The 20,245-nt window shown below is 54.6% G+C and overlaps 2 protein-coding genes across 15 annotated transcripts in view; one reads left to right on the forward strand and one right to left on the reverse strand.

The window, feature by feature from the left end:
• The first annotated feature begins 2,335 nt into the window (after nucleotides 1–2,335).
• LOC135268091 (oxidized purine nucleoside triphosphate hydrolase-like) lies at nucleotides 2,336–14,482 on the forward strand. 14 transcript variants are annotated; one of them, XR_010342867.1, is made up of 4 exons: nucleotides 2,336–2,435; nucleotides 4,790–11,462; nucleotides 11,971–12,052; nucleotides 12,827–14,482. XR_010342867.1 is itself a non-coding variant. In XM_064376544.1 (4 exons), the coding sequence occupies exons 1-4, from the start codon at nucleotides 4,748–4,750 to the stop codon at nucleotides 14,319–14,321; spliced, it is 507 nt and encodes a 168-aa protein (XP_064232614.1). In that variant the 5' UTR covers nucleotides 2,623–4,747; the 3' UTR covers nucleotides 14,322–14,482. The 14 variants fall into 14 exon arrangements, 5 of the variants coding, with proteins under 5 accessions (XP_064232614.1, XP_064232611.1, XP_064232615.1 ...); XR_010342870.1 differs by having other exon boundaries at nucleotides 4,790–11,388; XR_010342868.1 differs by having other exon boundaries at nucleotides 4,790–5,726; nucleotides 7,970–12,052.
• A 3,648-nt stretch (nucleotides 14,483–18,130) lies between these two features.
• LOC105723219 (sorting nexin-8-like) overlaps nucleotides 18,131–20,245 on the reverse strand; it is a 40,309-nt gene continuing 38,194 nt past the window's right edge. The window contains 3 exon segments of the mRNA XM_012461113.2: nucleotides 18,131–18,261; nucleotides 18,264–18,309; nucleotides 20,016–20,165. Coding sequence (XP_012316536.2) covers nucleotides 18,185–18,261; nucleotides 18,264–18,309; nucleotides 20,016–20,165 — 273 coding nt within the window. The 3' untranslated portion in view covers nucleotides 18,131–18,184.

Below are 20,245 nucleotides of genomic sequence, written 5' to 3' on the forward strand. Positions count from 1 at the left end.
ATACAATGTAATACTCTTATACACCAATTGATAATTTTATTATAGTTAAGTAGTTTGAAGTCTATGTTAATCAAGCTAGCTGATTCCATTTTGCATGCATCAAGCATGGAATAGTAAACTTTTTATACCCAGGAATGTTTTTAAAACTTAACAGGGGTGAACAGCATATAATTCTCATCTCTCTGAAAGCACATAGGTAGGCTCTGGTTGTAAATGCTGTGGCTGAGATCTGATGTTAGAGAATAGAAACAATGTGGAAATCGGTGCTAATATTTAACGATGACCCAGGGACTCCCTTAAATAGATGATCATCAAAATCCTTCCAGCCCTTAATCATGAGGATCCTAAAGGCTCTGAGTATTCTGTCCACTGCTGGGGCATTAGGGAGCCACTGCTTTCTTGCCACAGCTGTCTTTCCCATCACAATGAAGAACATACAATATGTCTTCCTTTTTTTGGCAGATATTTAATCTGTAGTGCTCCATTTTGTGTAAGGACATTAGTAGTTTGGTAATTACTATATCCAAAGTCCCAAACAGTATAAGTTTCATTTTTTAAGGAGTTGACAGTTTAGTGGAAGACATCTGGGCATAAAAGCATGTAATTAAAATAGAGTGGAATGCACAGACGATCTGGACTGTCACATTTCTTTTTTTTTTCTTTTTTTTCTTTCTTGAGACATGGTCTCGCTCTATAGCCCAGGCTGGAGTGTAGTGGCGAGGTCATGGCTCAACCAGACTCGAAGTCCTGGGCTCAAACAGTCCTCCCACCTACATGTCTTAAATAAAATTGAACTAAACCCGTGTGAATTGCTGAAGGACAATTTCCGAGATTCTCTGGACAAGTTGTGCTGTAACAATTTATTCACAGCCCACAATAGCTAAGCAGGTGAAAGCTATACATACCTCCCCTGTTTAACTCTGAGGACAACCTCACCAAGTAAGTTCTATGCCCTTTTTTCTTTTTTTTTTTTTTTTTTTGAGACAGTCTCACTCTGTCACCCAGGCCAGAGTGCAGTGGTGGCTCACTGCAACCTCCAACTCCCGCGTTCAAGCAATTCTCCTGTCCCAGCTTCCCAAGTAGCTGGGATTACAGGCACCCACCACCCCTGGGTTTTGCTGTCACCCAGGCTGGAGTGCAGTGGCACAATCACAGCTGACTGCAGCCACAACCTCTGGGGCTCAAGAGAACCTCCCACCTCAGCCTCTTGAGTAGCTGGGACTACAGGTGTGTACCACCACTTCTGGCTAATTTTTCTATTTTCAGTAGAGATATGGTTTCACCATGCTGGCCAAGCTGGTCTCCAACTCCTGACCTCGGGCAATCCGCCCACCTTGGCCTCCCAAAGTGCTGGTATTACAGGCATGAACCACCTCGCCCGGCCACTTTTTGGTTGTTTAGTTTTTAATAGGCAGAGTTTTGCTATCACCCAAGCTGGAGTGCAGTGTCGCAATCACAGCTGATTGCTGCCATAACCTCTGGGTCTCAAGTGAACCTCCCACCACCTCAGCCTCCTGAGTAGCTGAGACTACAGGTATGCACCACCATGCCTGGGCTTTTTCTTTTTTTTTTTTTTTAATTTTTAAAAACTTTTTTTAGAGATGGCATCTCACTATATTGCCTAGGCTGGTCTCGAACTCCTAAGCTCAAATGATCCTCCCGCCTCAGACTCCCAAAGTGCTGAGATGACAGGTGTGAGCCACCAAGCCCGGTCTCCACGTCCATCTTTCTAATTTAAAAAAAAAGTTACTACCCCCATGGCTCCAAAACCAAAGCTGCTAGCTTCTGCAACACCAAAGTGTGCCAACCAGCCAGGAGGCACTGACTGGTGACCATGAGTCGCTGTCTTCACCTGGCTGAAGAGGTCTCCTGGGAGAACTGCACAGGCCGGTCCAGGGGGCGAGAGCACACTCGACAGCCCCAGAAGCGTGGGCAGTGGAGATACCCGGCCCACGAAAGGAACCCCCCGGCGCGGCCCCGGGCGACTCGGATCTAGGCCCCGGCGCTGCTCCCGCACCTGGACAAGGTCCCCACCGCCTCGGCCTCCCCACGGCTCTGCCGGCCCTTGGAGACCTGAGGGTGCTCTCCTCCCAGGGATCTGCGACCCGGAGCCCCGGCCTCGCTCCTGTCGCGCTCCCTCAGCGCAGCGACGGTGCCCAGCGCTTGGGATCCAGACCCGAGGCCAGGACCGAGGAAGGCGACGGGGCTGACCCACAACCACTCCCGCCTCCTGCACGCACGCCACTGGCGCCCCTCTCACCCCGCCACGGGTGGCCCCCGCGCCTGCAGCAAGTCGCCGGAAATGCCTCAACTCACTTCCGGTCAGAGGCCCCGTCCGCGGAAGCGGCAGTGCAGGTACGGAAAGTGCGCGCGGGGATTCTAGTAGCCGGGGTGACCAGGGAGGGGAGCTGAGCCAGCGGGCTGCAGGAGACCAGGTAAGCCTAGCCCATGGGCTTGGAGGAGACCAGTGGAGCCGAGCCGGGGGGGTCAGGGGAGACCAGGAGAGCGGGGTCGGGGGCTTAGGGGAGACCAGGAGAGCGAGGTCGGGGGCTTAGGGGAGACCAGGAGAGCGGGGTCGGGGGCTTAGGGGAGACCAGGAGGGCGGGACGGGGTCTTAGGGGAGTCCAGGAGAGCAGGGCCGAGGGCTTAGGGGAAAGACCAGCAGTAAATCATCACAAAAATTTACTTTGGAAACCATGGCTCTGGCAAGAACAGATCAGTGTCAGGACAGAGTACACGGGCCTCGTGAGAAGCTCAGCCACAAACCCACTTACCCTGCCTGACCTGCCTCCACCACCAGGACCCAGTCCCAGTGAAATGGGACAGGTTCCGTTGTCCTTCTTGATGGGCGTGCGATAGGGCTGTGCGATAGGGCGTGCGATAGAAGGGACTCACTTCTTCAGTGCCCCGCTGCTCAAGCCTCTAGGGGAGCATACAGACTGGCAGTGGGACTCCGACCCCACATCGGTGTCTAGGGGTGAATGTTTGCAGCTCCTGAAGCCCCATTGGGCATGTATTACAGGATGCTCCTTCAGTTTAGCCATATAGGTGGCTTATGTCGGCTCAATTAGCCTCCTTGCCTTATCGCAAGGACAGAGAGCTTTCTGTATCCCGGGGTTTCTTGCCTTGGTGTACTGGAGCAGTCGTATCACACGTGGGCTTGGAGAATGAGTGCAAGGTTTTATTGAGTGGAAGTAGCCCTCAGCACATGGGGGAGCCAGAAGGGAGTTAGAGCAGGAAGATGGTTTTCCCTTGGAGTCAGGCCGCCAAGCAGCCCAGGCTCTCCTCCTACCGCCCCTGCCAAACTCCTTGTGGTTCCGCCAGTTGATTCCCTGCCGGCCTGCTGCTGGTGCCTGTTGGTGTGCTCTTCACATCCTCTTGATGTCTAGTGGCTTGTGTCTCTTTGCCCACTAGGGTCTGGGGGGTTTTAAAGGCACAGGATGGGGTCCTGGCGGGCTTGGGAAATACAACATTTGGGCAGGAAAACAGAAATGCCTGTCCTCTCCTAGGTCCCTGGGCACAGGCCTGGGGGTGGAGCCCTAGCCAGAAACCACGCCCTCTTCTACCCAGCCCTTCCCTGCCCCCCTTCCTTATTGTCCCATACCTTTTCCTAAACACCACAACTTCTAAGGAGGATCACTGGTCCTGAATCCTGTGTCTGAATCCTGTTCTGGGGGCCAGGTGTAGACCCCAGAAAAGTTGGTCCTGGCTGGGCACTGTGGCTCATGCCTGTAATCTCAGCACTTTAGGAGGCTGAGGTGGGTGGATTGCTTGAGCCCAGGAGTTCAAGACCAGCCTGGGCAACATGGCAAAACCCCATCTCTCCTAAAAATACAAAAATTAGCTGGGCATGGTGGCTCATGCCTGTAGTCCCAGCTATGCTGGAGACTGAGGCAGGAGGCAGCTTCAGCCTGGGAGGCCGAAGTTGCAGTGAAACGAGATAATACCACTCTCCTCCAGCCTGGGCAACAGAGCAGGCTCTTGTCCCTAAATAATAAATAAATAAATAAATAATAAATAAATAAATAAAGGAAAGTTGGTCCTGGTCTCCAGCTCTCGTCTCGAAAGGAAGGAAGGAGTCTCGAAAGAAGGAAAGAGAGAGAGAGAGAGAGGAAGGGAAGGAGGAAGGGAAGGTAAGTTGGTCCTGGTCCTCCAGCATTTCTCCAGAGTCCTTTTTCCAGCAGGGACTTGGCGGAGGCATCACCCTCAGAGTCCTTCTCTGGACCTGGATCTGCCCGCCTGTGAGAGCAGGAGGGGCCCTTGCTTCCAGTGGCCTCTCTGGGTGCCAGGTCCCACAGTGGCCACAGTAGGAGCAGAGTGAGTGGGGTATAAACTCCTGTCACAGGAGGGAGGACTAGCCGGGCCCAGCTGAGTGGACCTGTGTCTGCAGTCACGCATTTCCTGTGAATTGGGAAGCCTGCTACGAGAGAGGCAGGCCAGGTCCCACTAGGCTGGAAGAAGCTCCTGTTAATCAAAAGGCCAGTGTTGAAGCCTGACCTGAGAACCACAGGATAAATTGTGTGGTTCTTTTGGTGTCAGGCACAGAGACTGTTCTGCCCCACTGCTGTGCCTATGGCCAGGGGGTTCCTGGGGGCAGACGCAGGAGCAAGAGTCCGCTCTGGAAAGGTCACATTGTCCTTTGCAGCTGAGTTAGGGGAAAGGAAGTTAGAGCCAGCAATCACGGCTTCCCCTCCCCGCCTCCCAGAGCACATCCCCTTCCTCCTGGGCCTTGGCACCTGCTTCCTCCATGAGCATCACCACCAACTCTGCCCTCTCACCTTCCTTTCAGAACCCAGGGACCATGGGCACCTCCAGGCTCTATACCCTGGTGCTGGTCCTGCAGCCTCAGCGAGTTCTCCTGGGCATGAAAAAGCGAGGCTTTGGGGCCGGCCACTGGAATGGCTTTGGGGGCAAAGTGCAAGAAGGAGAGACCATTGAGGAGGGAGCCAAGAGGTACGAATGGGGCAGGGCTGGCTTTGGAACCGGCTTTCCCAGGGCACAGGGATTCGGGCTGCAGGGCCAAAGCCTTGGCTTCACCACTTAGAGCTAAGTGACCTGGAGCACAGGTTAACCTGTGAGCCTCAGTATCTTCACCTCAGAATGGGAATAAGAACAGCATCCAGACCTTAGAACTCTTGAAGGTTAAATGAGGAGAGCAGCATAAAGGACTTAGAGCAGTGCCTGGTGTGTAGTGAGTGTTGAGTGTGTGAGCTGCTATGGTGTGGTGGTGTGTGGTGTGTACTGAGTGTTAAGTGTGTGTTTGCTGCTGTGGCGTGGTGGTGCGTGGTGTGTAGTAGGCGCTGAGTGTGTGTCAGCTGCTGTGGTGCTGTGGTGCGTGGTGTGTAGTGGGTGCTGAGTCTGTGTCAGCTGCTGTGGTGCGGTGGTGCTGGGGGTGCAGGGTGTATCTGGGAGCTACTGTACCTTCTGGCTTAATTGAACACTCCTGGCATCCTCACTGTCACTGGAGGGCTCATCAGTCAGTTGGTAACTTTGTGCAAAGGAGTTGATGATCGCATTTATATCACACCCTTTGCACACAAAATCTCACTGCATCCTCAGCTTCACTGAGATAGGAACTGAAGCCCAGAGAGGTTGAGCAGCTTGCCCAAGATCACACAGTCCTCCGGACACCCCTCACCCATCACGAGGTAAATGAGATCGTCTGTGTAAACATCACAAAGTCCTGCCCAGATGTAGCCCCTGTTCACGTTCCTGTTCTGAGAAAGGTAGGTCACCTTCCCTGGAGAGGAGAAATACAAAGTAAAGAGGGTCCTGGCAGCTGGGTGCAGTGGCTCACACCTGTAGCCCCAGCACTTCGGGAAACTGAGGCAGGCGGATCGCGAGGTTAGGAGATCGAGACCATCCTGGCCAACATGGTGAAATCCGTCTCTACTAGAAAAAACAAAATACAAAAATTAGCCACGTGTGGTGGTGCACACTTATAGTTAGTTCCAGCTACTCGGGAGGCTGAGGCAGAATTGCTCGAACCCAGGAGGCAGAGGTTGCAGTGAGCCAAGATCGCACCACTGCCCTCCAGCCTGGCGATACAGCAAGACTCCATCTCAAAAAAAAAAAAAGAGGGTCCTGGCACGGGGGAAAGCCAGGACACTGCAGCCCAGGGGCTTTCCAAATTTTTCATCACAACCTGCAGTGAGAAATATGTTTTATACTCTGATAGAGTATACACGCTCGGGTTTACAGGTACCACTAAAATAAGCTACAGAAGCCACACTTACTACATTAAAGAGCACCCTACTATTTCCAATTCATTTCTTTTTTTTTTTTCCTCCAGAGACAGGATCTCACCCAGGCTGGCGTGCAGTGGCACGCTCATGGCTTACTACAGCCTCAGACTCCTGGGCTCAAATGATCATCCTGCCTCAGCCTCGCGAGTAGCTGGAACCACAGGCTCATGCCACCATGCTCAGCTAGCTTTTTAATTCTTTGTAAAGATGGGGTCTCATTCTGTTGCTCAGACCGGTTTCAAACTCCTGGGCTCAAACGATACTCCCATCTGAGCCTCCCAGAGTGCTAAGATTGCAGACATGAGCTACTGTGCTGAACCCTTTTTTTTTCAATTGCAATCCTGATTTCATAGGGCACATGGGTCCCAACCCTCAGTTTGGAGAGCCCTGTGTGTGACGCACTGAGCCTGTGCATCCCCTCCAAGGCCCAGGACCCTAGGCTGCAGCCACACAGACACATTTGATCAGCACTGTGGCAGGTGCCAGTGCGACGGGCTCTGTTCTCGGGGCTGCAGCTGGGGAGGAGGCCCACTGGATGTGAGTCAGGCATCCAGCATGCCCATGCCTATAGTGTGTGCAGAGCAACAGCAGCACAGGAAACAGGCAGGAAAGGTGCCCCAGGGGTCCTCCTGCCCAGCCCTTTGTCTTCAATCTGGTAAGACCGACCATCAGCTCATGGATTGATGTAGCACTGCTCTGTGTGGGGCCTGGGGACATGGGAGGAACAGGTCAGTCCCTGCCTCTGTGGGGCTCTCATGTCATATGGCTGCCAGGTTCAGGAGACATGCAGAAAGAGGTCTGGTCCACACCTGGTGGCCAGGGGGTCCATGACAAAGGAAGGGTGAATAACGGCACCAGGAGGTTCACTGGGAGGATGTAGAGGGAGGGAGGAAAGAGACATTTGCAGAAGCACAGAGGGCTGGAGGAACACCAGCTGTGCAGGGAAGTGGGAGTGTGAGGGGAGCAGGCAGCAGGGCTGAGGAGGCTGGACGGAGGAGCTCCAAGTGACTGGGTTTCTGCTCCTTGTCCTGCCAGTGACAAGCAAAGCACAGGCCGCCTCGTCAGCCCTGATGTATTTTCTTCTGAACTTTCTCACGGTCCAAGAAACTTCCATCCTGCCCACTGTAAATATTATACAGAGGGACCATCACTCCAGACCTTCAGTGCTGAATACAGTGGTGGCTTGCTCTCAGGCTTTGAGGGGGGAACTAAGGCACACAGCAGGCAGCCTGTGTCCATCCTCAGGTGTAACCTGGGTCCATGGATCTATCCCCCCACCTGGACAGGTACAGCAGCCCTGTAGCTGGCCTGGCCACCTCCACCCTCCCCTCTGCAGTTCCCACTCCACACAGCTGCCAGGTGGCCCTTCCCAGACTGCATCTGGGTCTCCCCCAACCCCTACACACAGACACACACTCACACATTAAACCCTTAACACCTCCTGATGCACTGAAAGCCACCCTCCTGTGTCAGCCACTGAGCCCCCCACAGGCTTGCCCTGCCCCTCCCTCCTGAGTCTCTGCCCCTCAGACACCCCAAACTGTTGCCCACCTTTCTCTTCATCTGGCTGAGCCCCCATCCCACCCTCCAGCAGCTTTCACAGCTAAGAAAGTGCCTTCCCCCACCCCACTGTTCTCAACAAATCTCATCCTGTGTCTTTCCTTCACGGCACTCACCCTTTCTAATCATATTTAATGATTCACTTCCTGTCTGTCTTTCCCCAGAATCATTCTATAAGGTCAAGACTGCCCAGGCTAGAGTGCGGTGACACGATCGTAGCTCACTGCTGCCTCGACCTCCTGGGCTCAAGACATCCTCCCGAGTAGCTGGGACTACCAGTGCACGCCACCACACCTGGCTAATTTTTTTATTTTTAGTAGAGACAGGGTTTCGACATGTTGCCCGGGCTGGTGTCAAATTCCTGGCCTCAAGCGATCCTCCCGCCTCAGCTTCCCAAAGTGCTGGGATTACAGGCGTGAGTCACTGCGCCCAGCGTAACTTGTGCTTTTTTTGAAGTGTCATACGTATATAGAAAACTGCACAAATCTCCATCAGTAGTGAGTTTTTAAGAAGTGGGTTCACCTGTTTTTTTTTTTTTTTTTTTTTTGAGATAGAGTCTTGCTCTGTCACCTGGGCTGGAGTGCATTGGCACAATCTCGGCTCACTGCAGCCTCCACCTCCTGGGTTCAAACAGTTCTGCCTCAGCCTCCTGAGTAGCCCACCACGACCAGTTAATTTTTGTATTTTCATTAGAGATGGAGTTTCACTATGTTGGCCAGGATGGTCTTGATCTTCCGACCTCATGATCCACATGGCTTAGCCTCCCAAAGTGCTGGGATTACAAGCATGAGCCACCTCGCCCAGCCACCTGTTTCTTTTTTTGAGATGGAGTCTTGCTCTGTTGCCCAGGCTGGAGTGCAGTGGCATGATCTCTGCTCACAGCGACCTTCACCTCCCAGCGATTTTCCTGCCTCAGCCTCCCAAATAGCTGGGACTATAGGTGTGCACCACCAGGCCTGGCTAATTTTTGTATTTTTGGTAGAGACAGCGTTTCACCATGTTAGCCAGGCTGGTCTCAAACTGACCTCAAGTGACCCGGCCACCTCAGCCTCCCAAAGTGCTGGGATTACAGGCATGAGCCACTGCATCCAGCGGGTCCACCTGTTTAACCAACTTGTAGATCAAGAAATAGAAGTGGACCGTGGACCCGGCCTTCCATCCTGACTTCCAGCACAGTTGATGACTTTGGCCTGTTCCCGGTGCGGGATCTCAGAGGCTGCGCCCTCCTCCAGCTCCTTTCCAGCATCACATGTGCCACAGCAGTGTCTCCTCCTCCAGCTGCTGGGTAGTGCCCTGTAGAGGTACTTGCTGCAGCTCACCTGCTCTGCTGCAGGTCACCCCCTCTGCTCTGGGTCACCCGCTCTGCTGCAGCTCACCCGCTCTGCTGCGGGTCACCGGCTCTGCTCCAGGTCACCTGCTCTGCTGCAGGTCACCGGCTCTGCTCTGGGTCACCCGCTCTGCTGCAAGTGTGCATATGGGCCTTCCCCTTGGGAGCTGTTTCAGGCAACTGCCAGGAACGGTCCTGAACATGTCTTTTGGTACCTGTGTGCACCCTTTCCTGGTGGACAGTTACCCTGGAGGAAACCTGTAGATATTCGGCTTCAGCAGAGATTGCCAAACCACTTTCCACAGATGTTTCACTGATTCAAACTCCCACCAGGGGCGTGTGAGTTCAGCTTCCTCCAAATGCTCAACAGCACTTGGTACTTTCTCCTTTTCATCTTAGCCATTCTGGTAGGGGCGGTGAGCTCACCGAGGTTCTCTGTGCCCTGATGACTGAGGAACGGGAGCGCCTCTTCAGTGTGGACCGCTTGGATCTCCTTCTTTGTGAAGTATCTGCTCAAGCCTTTTGCCCATGTTTGAATTTAGTTACCTTTTCCTGATTTTTTTTTTAAGAGACTGGGTCTCACTATGTTACCCAGGCCGGTCACGATTTCTGATTTATTTGTAGTTCTTTAAACATTTTGGATGTGAGTTGTCAGATATTATATATATTGCAAATATTTTCTATTCAATGGCTTCTACTCTTAGTGACATTTTAGTAAACAAGTTTATTTTAATATAATCTAAAACGTAATTTTTATTTTATCGTTAGCATTTTTCACATGCTTTTAAATAAATCTTCCTATCCCAAGCTTAAGATATTCTCAGGCCAGGCACAGAGGCTCGCGTCTGTGATCCCAGCACTTTGGGAGGCTGAGGTGGGAGAATCACTTAAACTCAGGAATTCAAGACCAGCCTTCTCTGCTAAAAATTTTAAAACTCAGTCGTCTGGTGGTGCAGACCTGTGGTCCTAGCTACTCAGGAGACAGAGGTGGGAGGATCGCTTGAGCCCAAGAGGTTGAGGCTATAGTAAGTTGTGATCGCACCACGGCACTCCAGCCTGAGCAACAGAGTGAGACCCTGTCTTTTTTTTTTTTTTTTTTAATATGGAGTCTCGCTCTTGTTGCCCAGGCTGCAGTACAGTGGCGTGATCTCAGCTTACTGCAACCTCCGCCTCCCAGGTTCAAGCAATTCTCTTGCCTCAGCCTCCCATGTAGCTGGGATTACAGGTGCTCACCACCACACCCGGCTAATTTTTTTGTATATTTTTAGTAGAGACAGTGTTTCACCATGTTGGCCAGGCTGGTGTTGAACTCCTGACCTCAGGTGATCTACCCACCTTGGCTTCCCAAAGTGCTGAGATCACAGGCATGAGCCACCGTGCCCTGCCAAGACCCTGTCTTAAAGGGGGAAAAAATCCCTCATTGGGGAGCATCTGCAGGCGTGAGGAATGGGAGACACGAGCCAGACAGGCTGGTGCTTAGGGGTCCCAGGGCCCTGGGAACCCAGCAGCAAATGGCCTCACCCTCCAGGGGATGATGCACCGGCAGCCCCAGGCCACCAGCATGGCCCTGGGTTTCAGTACCTGCGAGTCTGAATGGATTTGCTCCTGGGGCGACCTCAGGCTCTTGCTGCTCAGTAGGCGGAGGCAGGGAGGAGCCTTGGCAGCCCGCTCTCCAGGGAGGCTGGTTCCTGCCTTATGCCCACTTACCTGCAGGGGGTAGGCCTGAGCACTCATCCCCAGTCCAGAGGGCTGGACTCAGACCCTCTGTGGGGCAGGGGACATGTACGTGGGGAGTACTGGATTATGGCGGGTGTGCAGGTTTGGGCTTTAGGTGCATAGTGTGAGACGATCTTTCTAGGCAGCATCCCTGACCCCAAAGACCAGTGAGACCCGGGACACGGGAGCAGGACCAATGAGAAGCAGGCCTGTGGGGACCTCTGACTCCCGCCTCCCCACACCACCGAGGCCTCGGCACCTGTATTTTTGTTTAATGTATTTCTCATCCTGTTCCCCATCTGCCATCTGGGGAACTGAGTAGCACGGATAGAGCAGACACTTGAGCAGAACTGAAACATCATCATCATCGCCTGCGTGGCGCTCCCCGCCTGTAAAATGAAGCTTCCACGCTGCTCCCAGAAGATTCTTGATGCTTCCTACGCTGCCGTGTGCTGGGGAAAATTAACTGAAATCAGTCACAACATTCCGTCGGGAGGTGATGCTTTTTAAGACAAGCAACAGCTGGCCGCCAAGAGGCTGGTGAGGCCCCACTGAGCACGTCTATTGCATCTAGCTGGGGAGCCATTTGCACCCTGCAAGGACAAACACACATGGTAATTGTTTAGCTCAAGTCCAGCTTTAATTAGCCATCTCCCTGAATAAATGTTGATTACAGGTCTGTTTCCTCTCTAGTCCTTGGAGCTTACCCTGAGGAGGCATCACTTAAATCAGACCATATAGGCCAGGCATGGTGGCTCACACCTGAAGTCCCAGCACTTTGGGAGGCCAAAGCAGAAGGATCGTTTGAGCCCAGCAGTTCAGGACCAGCCTGGGCAACATAGCAAGACCTTGTCTCTACAAAAAAAATAAAATAACACAGACACACCCACAGAAAAATTAGCCAGGCATGGTAGGAGGAGCAGACTGCAATGCCCAGGGGCCACAGCCCATGCATCCCCAGGGTCCCAGCACAGAGTAGGTCTTCGAGAAGTGTCTGCTGACTAAGCAAGAACCCAACTGAGCACAGCCAGCAAACGCTCAGAACGGGATGTCAGCAGCACCGCTGTATCCAACATGAGTTTCCACAATAACCCGACATTGGAACATTTTATTCTTTCATAGCAAACAGGAGTTGAGAAGCCGGCTGGATTCCTTGAGGTGTGGAACGTCACACATTCCTCCTTTCTTGAGTAGAAAGCACAAGGTATAAAATGTTTATAACGTTTGTTTGTTTGTTTTGACAGGGTCTAGCTCGGGTGCCCAGGCTGGAGTGCAGTGGCATGATCATAGCTCACTGCAGCCTCTAACTCCTGGGCTCAAGCGTTCCTCCCATCTCAGCCTCCTGAGTAGCTGGGACTACAGGCAAGTGCCACCACGCCCAGCTAGTATAGAAACAGGGTTTTGCCATGTTGCCCAGGCTGGTCTAGAACTCCTGGGCTCAAGCGATCCTCCCACCTTGGCGTCCCAAAGTGCTGGGATTACAGGCATGAGCCACCGTCCACCCAACCTGTTTACATTTTTATTTTTATTATATTTTTATTTTTATTTTTAAAGATGGGGTTTCACCATGATGGCCAGGCTGGTCTTGAACTCCTGACCTCAGGTGATCCACCCACCTTGGCCTCCCAAAGTGCTAGGATTACAGGTGTGAGCCACCGCGCCTGGCTGCATTTTTATTTTTTAACCTTAAGCAATTAAGGGTTAATGTTTGCATTTTTTAAAGGATGTACAGAGGAGAAAGAGCCAAAGGAAAAACACTGATATGGTGGCATTCCTGGGTGATGAGTTTATGGTGTTTTGTTTCCTGGTCGTCTACAACATAAATGTAATTTTTAAAGTATTTTTAAGTTAGCAATAGCATTAGATTACTTCAGGGAAGCCTTCTGGCTGTGTGTGGTGAAGCAGAGGGAATGTCTTGTTCCCAGCCACAGCAGCACTTGGGCACTCGTGGTGAGGTCAGCCCCTTCACCTCCTTCAGGAACAGCTGTGGGGAGCAAGTCCCGAGAATGTGCAGGAAGAGGCCGCAGCAAGAGGCCGAGGGCACATGTCCTGCGTGGTCAGCCTGGGGGCCAGAGTTAAAACCAGAGCTCCTCCTTCAAGAAAGAGATCATAGAAGGCTGTGGTTTCATCCTGTGTTCTCAGAGAAGTGGCGCCACACTAGAAAGACATTTCTTTCAGCAGGCAGGCCCAGCGTACAGGACCCAGGTTCCCAGAGCAAACGTCCCAGGGCTCTGGCAGCCATAACTACAGCTGCATAGGCTCTGATGCTCAGCCACGGAAAAGTGAGCAACCAGGAATGAAGTGGTATCAGTCCCAACCCTGCTGCCCTTGGGTCTCAAGACTGTGGACAAGTGGCTGGACTCTACTGGGCTGTCACTGGTACATAGAGGACGGTGGACTGGAACTGCAATCCTCCCACCAGTGGCTCCACACCATCTTTGGGCCCCTCCCCAGAGCCTCTCCACCAAACTCAGTGTCTTCAAAGTTCAAGTTGATTGTGAAGCTCAGGCAGGTCGGGACCAGCTAATGCATTCTGGGTGACATCTTCTTGGGTCTCCCATCCGCTCCAGTGGCTGCCTGGGCTGTGCAGATGCCCAGCTCCTCCTCCCCTGCCATCATGTGGACATGGTGGCCTGCCTGATGCCCTCCCTCCTCCCTCCCCCATCCACCTCTGCCCACAGGGAGCTGCAGGAGGAGAGCGGTCTGACAGTGGATGTGCTACACAAGGTGGGCCAGATTGTGTTTTGAGTTCGTGGGCGAGCCTGCACTCATGGATGTGCATGTCTTTTGCACAGACAGCGTCCAGGGGACCCCCGTGGAGAGCAACAGTGAGCCTCACGGGGCCTGCTCCCCACTCCCCACCATGCATGTTCCATCTCCTGGCTGGGAGAAAGGCCATCAGCCCAAACCAGCTCTGAGTGCCAGGCACCGGGCAGCCTGCGTCCCCTCCACCCCACAATGCCAGCATAGGGCCCTAAGCCATGGTCACTGCACATTTCCTACCCCAAAATGAAAAACATGGTCAGAGGATTAAATACAAACGATCGTCAGGTTCCTCATGATCACTCGGGGTACTCCTCAGAGAGCCAGTTTAAGTTTGGGCTGGCCAGATGCAGTGGCTCACAGCTGTAATCCCAGCACTGTGGGAGACTGAGGCAGGAGGATCGCCTGAGCCCAGGAGTTCAAGACAAGCCTGGACAACATAGCGAGACCCTGTCTCTACAAAAATAGTAATAATAATAATGATAAGGATTAAATTTGGGTTGCATGTCAGTGCCTCCTCTTCTCCCCTCGGTACAGAAATGCGCCCACACTGGTTCCAGCTGGACCAGATCCCCTTCAAGGACATGTGGCCAGACGACAACTACTGGTTTCCACTCCTGCTTCAGAAGAAGAAATTCCATGGGTACTTCAAGTTCCAGGGTCAAGACACCATCCTGGACTACATGCTCCGAGAGGTGGACGTGGTCTAGCAGGAGACTGGGGAGCCCCTGGGCAGGAGACTTGGCTGCTAAACAGCTGCAAACCATCTGTTCACCTGGGCGCAGCAAGTGGATCAGAGCTGGGTTTTGTCTGTAGTGTGATTGGACAGAAAGGAAAATAAAGGTCTTCAACCTTTTTTTTTTTCTTTGGAGATGGGAGTCTCGTTCTATTGCCTCTGTTGCCCAGGCTGGAGTACAGTGATGTGATCTCGGCTCACTTCAACCTCCGCCTCCCAGGTTCAAGCGATCCTCCCATCCGTCTCAGCCTCAAGTAGGTGGGATTACAGGCGCACACTGCCACGCCCGACTAGTACTTGTATTTTTAGTAGATACAGCGTTTCACCATGTTGACCTGACTGGTCTTGAACTCCTGACCTCACATGATCCGCCCACCTCAGCCTCCCAAAGTGCTGGGATTACAGGCATGAGCCACCACGCCCGGCCGGTCTATTTTTAAACTTCCTTCTCCAGACACCAGCACAGCCTGCCAGGTCCTGTCCACAGGAAGCTGCCAGATGAGCTGGGCTGCGACCCGCGCTGCTGCACAGAGGTGGGAGAGGACAGAGACTGTCCCAGAGGTGGGCAGCTGGCGGAGGGCAGGACACATGCTCAGTGGCACTAGCTGGAGGTGTGTCCTCTCAAAACTCCCCTGCACAGTGTGGGAAACTGAGGCTAAAAGCCCAGGCTGAACACCTCATAGGCTTGTCCCCCTCCCCTGTCCAACTTTCATACACGTTTGATAAAAGTTGTTCACACAGTTATCCATAAACCATCCAAAATGTAGGTTGTGTGTAAACAATTCCAGTTTATTGGGTGTATTGGGTATTGATCCCAGCAGCCTCCTAAAGTGCTCTGGACATGAAATGACTGACCCTCAAAGCAAGAGCAAAGGCCTCAGGTGCACAGAGCCACCCTGACATCCCTCAGCTCAGAGTCCCCGTGCCCGTCAAAGCCCTACACTTGTCTCCCCTGTCTGTGCTGCCTCTATGGCAGGCAGAGGGCAGCTGTCTGCATGGTGACCCCGAGTCCACAGGACAGGAGGATCCAGTGAGAATGTTCCCCTTCACTGTGATCTGCAGCCCCCCCTCCCGTGGCCCCGCCAGCCGCCTGTCCTCCCAGGGCAGGCATCTGGCATCTCCACCTGCAGGAGGAAGCAGCCTCTCATCCTCCAGGTCAGCCCCTGGGCCTGGGTGCCTGCCAAGGCAGCACAGGGCCAGGCCCAGGGCCAAGAAGGAAGGTGGCCTCTGCCATCCCCTGCCTTGTAGGCCTCTACTGCCCTTAAGAAGGCACTGGGTGGCAGAAGGAGGGAGGGAGGGAAGTGTTCCAAAGCCAGTGCTCACCCCTCCACAAAGCCAACGCCAGGGCATGCAGGAAGCAGCCACAGTCACAGGTAGGAGACAGGCTGCCCTCCTCACCCCTACCTCCCCTGCTCCCTCCTCACCCCTGCCCTCCTGCTCCCCCTCACCCATTCTCCTGTCCCCCCCTCACCCCTGCCCTCCTGCTCCCTACTCACTCCTGCCCTCCTGATCCCCTCACCCCTGCTCTCTTGATCCCTCCTCACCCCTGCCCTTCTGTTCCCCCCACCCCTACCCTCCTCACCCCTGCCCTGTCCCCTCACCCTGCCCTATTTCTTCCTCACTCCTGCCCTCCTACTCCCTCACCCCTGCCCTCCTGTTCCCCCCACCCCTGCCCTCCTGCTCCCCCCACGCCTTCCCTCCTGTCTCCCACTCACCCCTGCACTCCTGCTCCCCCCTCACCCCTGCTCTCCTGTTCCATCCTCACACCTGCCCTCCTGTTTCCTCTCACCCTCACTCGCCCCTGCCCTCCTCCTTTCTACCTCCATCCTCAGCCTCTGGACACAAGGACCCTAAGACCCTGGTTCCTGAAATTTCCACCACAGGGAGACGCTGCCGGGCATGTGGCCTTTTATCATATTCACTGACCCCAGAGTCCCTGCCAGGAACGCTCCTTCAGAAATGCTCATTTTGAGTCTTGCTCTCTCCTTGGAGGGCTGTATTGGGAGCACATGCCTTGCCTACCCTGGAGACACGAGGCCCCAGCGCCTGATGCCCACCACGATTTTTCCCACAGCCTCTATGGTCCTGCAGCTGGACAGGCCTCAGGCAGGTGCAAGCAGACGGCGAGGCCTTGCAGCCTTCTGCCTACACAGGGTCACGCTGCATGGCTTAGCTGTCACAGCACCACTCATGGAAACTGAGAATCTGTCTCTGCAGAGGGGGTCAGATTCACAGCACAACCCAAGACTTGGGTGGGCTAGGGACTCACAGGATAGCCCACCCATCGGGCTCCAAAGGGAACGCTGCCCTCTGCTCCTCTAGCCAGAAGGGAGCAGCCCGCCCCGCAGCAGGAAGGCACCGGCAGAACCCACAGGGCAGGGCAGGGTCCGAGCGCCACAGCCACTGAGTCCGCACAGCCCACAGGGCCAGAAGGCACAGCCACTCCCTCTGGCCAACTCACAGTGAATGATGGATCACCTGCTTGTGGGGCACTAACAGGAGTCTCCTTCTCCATACTAGGGCCATGAGATCCCCGTGGGTGCAGGCAGAAGGGAAGCAAACTCTGTGAGTGGAGGGAACACCCAGAGGCCAAAGAGCATACAGAGAATGGAGGGACCTCGGAAACCCTGGGGCCCAGGATCATCTTCCAGCACCTCTCCCCACAGAGAGGGCCTCAGGCTCTGGAGAAGCGCAGGGGTCCGGGAGACCCCCAAGCTCCATGTGCCTTCTGCAAAAGGGGTTTGGGGCAGGAGCAGACCCAGGCCTGAGGCAGACATTCCAGCCCCACAGAGCTCAGGAGAATGCCTTCTTAATCCAGAGAAGGGAAGGGTCCCCTCTGTGTGCGGGTGGCTGGGCTGTCAAGTGCATGGTGGGAGGCTGAGGGGGGACTCTAGTTGCCTCAGAGAAGGAAATTCGTCTAAAAGGGGGCTATCCCTCCTCTAAAGCCCCAGCTGGAATGGAATACATCCCCCATGCCCCTACCTGTCCTCTGCCGGCCCATCCAGCCTCAGTGCCACACGGTGAAGACCCCAACACTGGCCACTAGAAATGAAGGGAGTCCAGGGGACAGGAACAGAGCCACTGTAGCGTCCACTCTCAGAGCCCTAACTCTCCGTCATGCCTTTGTCTTCCAGGCCTGAGACCACAGGCACACACAGGGTCATGGTGTGGGCACAGGGCACACACGGGGTCATAGTGTGGGCACAAGGAAGACACGGGGTCATGGTGTGAGCAGGGGGACATGGGACCACTGGATCCTGGAGGCCACTCCCAGACCAGGGTTCCTGGTGTTCATTGCAGCGAGTCCCCTAGAAAATTCACAGTGCACGCCCCATGCCTGATAGCCAGCCCTCCAGGCCTTGCCACCACAAAGAGCCATGACAGCGTCCACACTATCGGCTCACTGGCTGCCCCCTTGCTGTCCATAGCCAGTCCCATGCCTGGCTGCAGGGCAACCCTGCCCTCCCTCTCTCCTCCGCTGACCAGCACCATGAGGCTGCCTCTCCTGACTGTTCCAGCATCTGGAGGCCCCGCCCCCATGTTCCCCCAGGCACAATCTCTGTGAGATGAGAGATCCCTGCCTTCCCCCATGGCTCTGGGTGTCAGGAGGAACCCCACCACCCCTCTCCACCAGGCTAGCAGGCCACGGGGTGGAGGACAGAGTGGCACAGCTGCCCTGTGGTCTATGGGTGCCCTCCTGGCCCGCGGGCTGAGTGCATCTGCTCCGGCTACAGCACTGGCGGGAAGGGGAGCTGCCATCCAAAGAGAATTACACGGGACACACCGTTTGCAAGGAGGGTTTAGTGTGGCCGGAGGGAGCACCGCCTTAGCCTCGTGCTAGTGAGGACACAGGCCATCCTCCAGCGGGGACTGCGGCGGGGAACACGGTGGGGTCAGGGCGCTGTGTGGTCCGCAAAGAGGCAGCTGAGCTTGGATCTCAGGTTGTTCCACGCCTTGCTCATCTGAAAGGGAACACGAAGAGAACAAGATCAGGAGGCGGGGCCCGGGCTCCCCAACATTCTCCAATCCCAACTCCTTCCCCTCCCCCCTCCTTCCCCTGCCAGTGACAGGGACAGAGGGGCATGCGGGTGCATCAGCTCCTCAAACCTCCAACAGAGCCAGTGCTGCCCATCCTGCACAGAGGAAGTCCAAATGAAGAGTGGACCAGTGGCCTCATGTGACCTGTGGTCACAGATGCCCAGGCCTCCGACCCTGCACCCAGGACCAAGGGCCGCAAAGCTGCCTGCTGTGGAATCATGAGATGCGTTACTGTCGGGTCACTGCCAGTACGTGCTCTAGCTACCATGTAGGCACTGGCTTCATGGAAGCTTTGGCAGGTCAAACACCAAGGCCAGCCTGGGCTACAGAGGGACACCCAGTCTCCACAAAAAATCAGAAATCTTGGCCGGTTGTGGTGGCGCATGTCTGTGATCCCAACTACTCGGGAGGTTAAGGCTGCAGTGAGCTGCAATTGCACCACTACACTCCAGGCTGGGCGACAGAGCAAGACTCCATCTCAAAACAAAAAAGCAACCCAAAAACACAAAGACCACATCCACCAAATCAATAACAAACAAACCGGAATGCAAACGGTGGCCCCACTCACCAACACTTTTGGAACCAGGGCAATGAACGGATGCTGTGGACGTGAGGAGGGGAGCGTGGCAGCAAGGCAGGGGTCAGGACAAGACCTGCCGTGCAGGGGCTTAGGTGGCCAGAGACGGGCAGGGCAGCCCTGGGGGCCTGCAGGGGAGGCTGAGTCACTGGAGCACAGCACACTCATCTCAGCATCATAGGACTAGGAATTCCTCATCACCATAATAATGGAACTGGTAGGACTGGGGTGATGGCATTATGCCCCAGGCAGGACACGGCCCCACCTGTTGGTCACGTTCCTTCACTGAGGACACGCCCAGTCACTCAGATGTCCAAGCCCAACCTGGTCCCCTGAGACCCTGGCCATCTCGAAGTGATGCTCCTAAGGGCAGCTGTCTCCGCCTCTCCAGCCCCACCACTGCCACCTCCGGCCTGCCATTCCCAAACTGCCAGATGGCACCCAAGGCACCAAGCACCTCCCGGGGAGAGCGTGAAACCTTAGGACCATCCCAGACACTCGGCACCATTCAACACATGCCACAGACCACGGCTTCAAAGCTGCTTGCAGCTACTTAATAAACTCAATCTCAAACAGGCGCAGTGGCTCATGCCTGTAATCCCAGCACTTTGGGGCGCCTGTCTCAGGACTGCGAGAGCATTTATTCTCAAAGGCTGAAGGAAGCACCATCTGGAGAAAGCTGGCCAGTGCTCTTTGGAAAAACACCCCACCTACAGCGCTCCCAAGCACTCAGAACCCTTGTCTCAGCCACAGGGTGCGGGAGCTCTGCAGGCTTTACCTCTGACTTCTCAAATCCCACCAGAAGGCAAACTGTCCCTGTCTGTTCCTCCCTCCGCCCCCAGGAATCACAGGGACACCCTCATGATTCTGACTTTGGCTACAAAGGAGACTAGAAGATCTGGGTGAGCACCGCCGTATTCCATGTGGACCCCAACTCCATTAAAGAACCTCTCGAGGGCGGCCGGCCACCGTGCTGCCAGGCTTGAGGGAAGGACATCAGGGAATAAAGGAAGGCCGTGGCCAAGACAGCATCCTGAGCAAGGGGGGACTCACCTCCTTGTGCCTTTGGATCTGGGAGTTCACGAAGGCACGGAGGATGCGGGAGGTATGGGGCAGGTAGATGTGGATGAGCTGCGTCTCCTGGTGCAGGCAGTACAGGGAGAAGTATTTTCGCAGCTGCATGGTCTGAATCACATTCTCCTCCTGCAAATTCAACAGCCACCTTCGCACCTGGCCCAGCTAGCGGCTGGAGCATCAAGGCCTGAACATCAGCGTGCTCCCTG

This window comes from Aotus nancymaae, unplaced genomic scaffold (assembly GCF_030222135.1).
Source record: "Aotus nancymaae isolate 86718 unplaced genomic scaffold, 86718_ANA_hifiasm-v0.15.2.pri h1tg000015l_1, whole genome shotgun sequence".
Classification (NCBI taxonomy): domain Eukaryota; kingdom Metazoa; phylum Chordata; class Mammalia; order Primates; family Aotidae; genus Aotus; species Aotus nancymaae.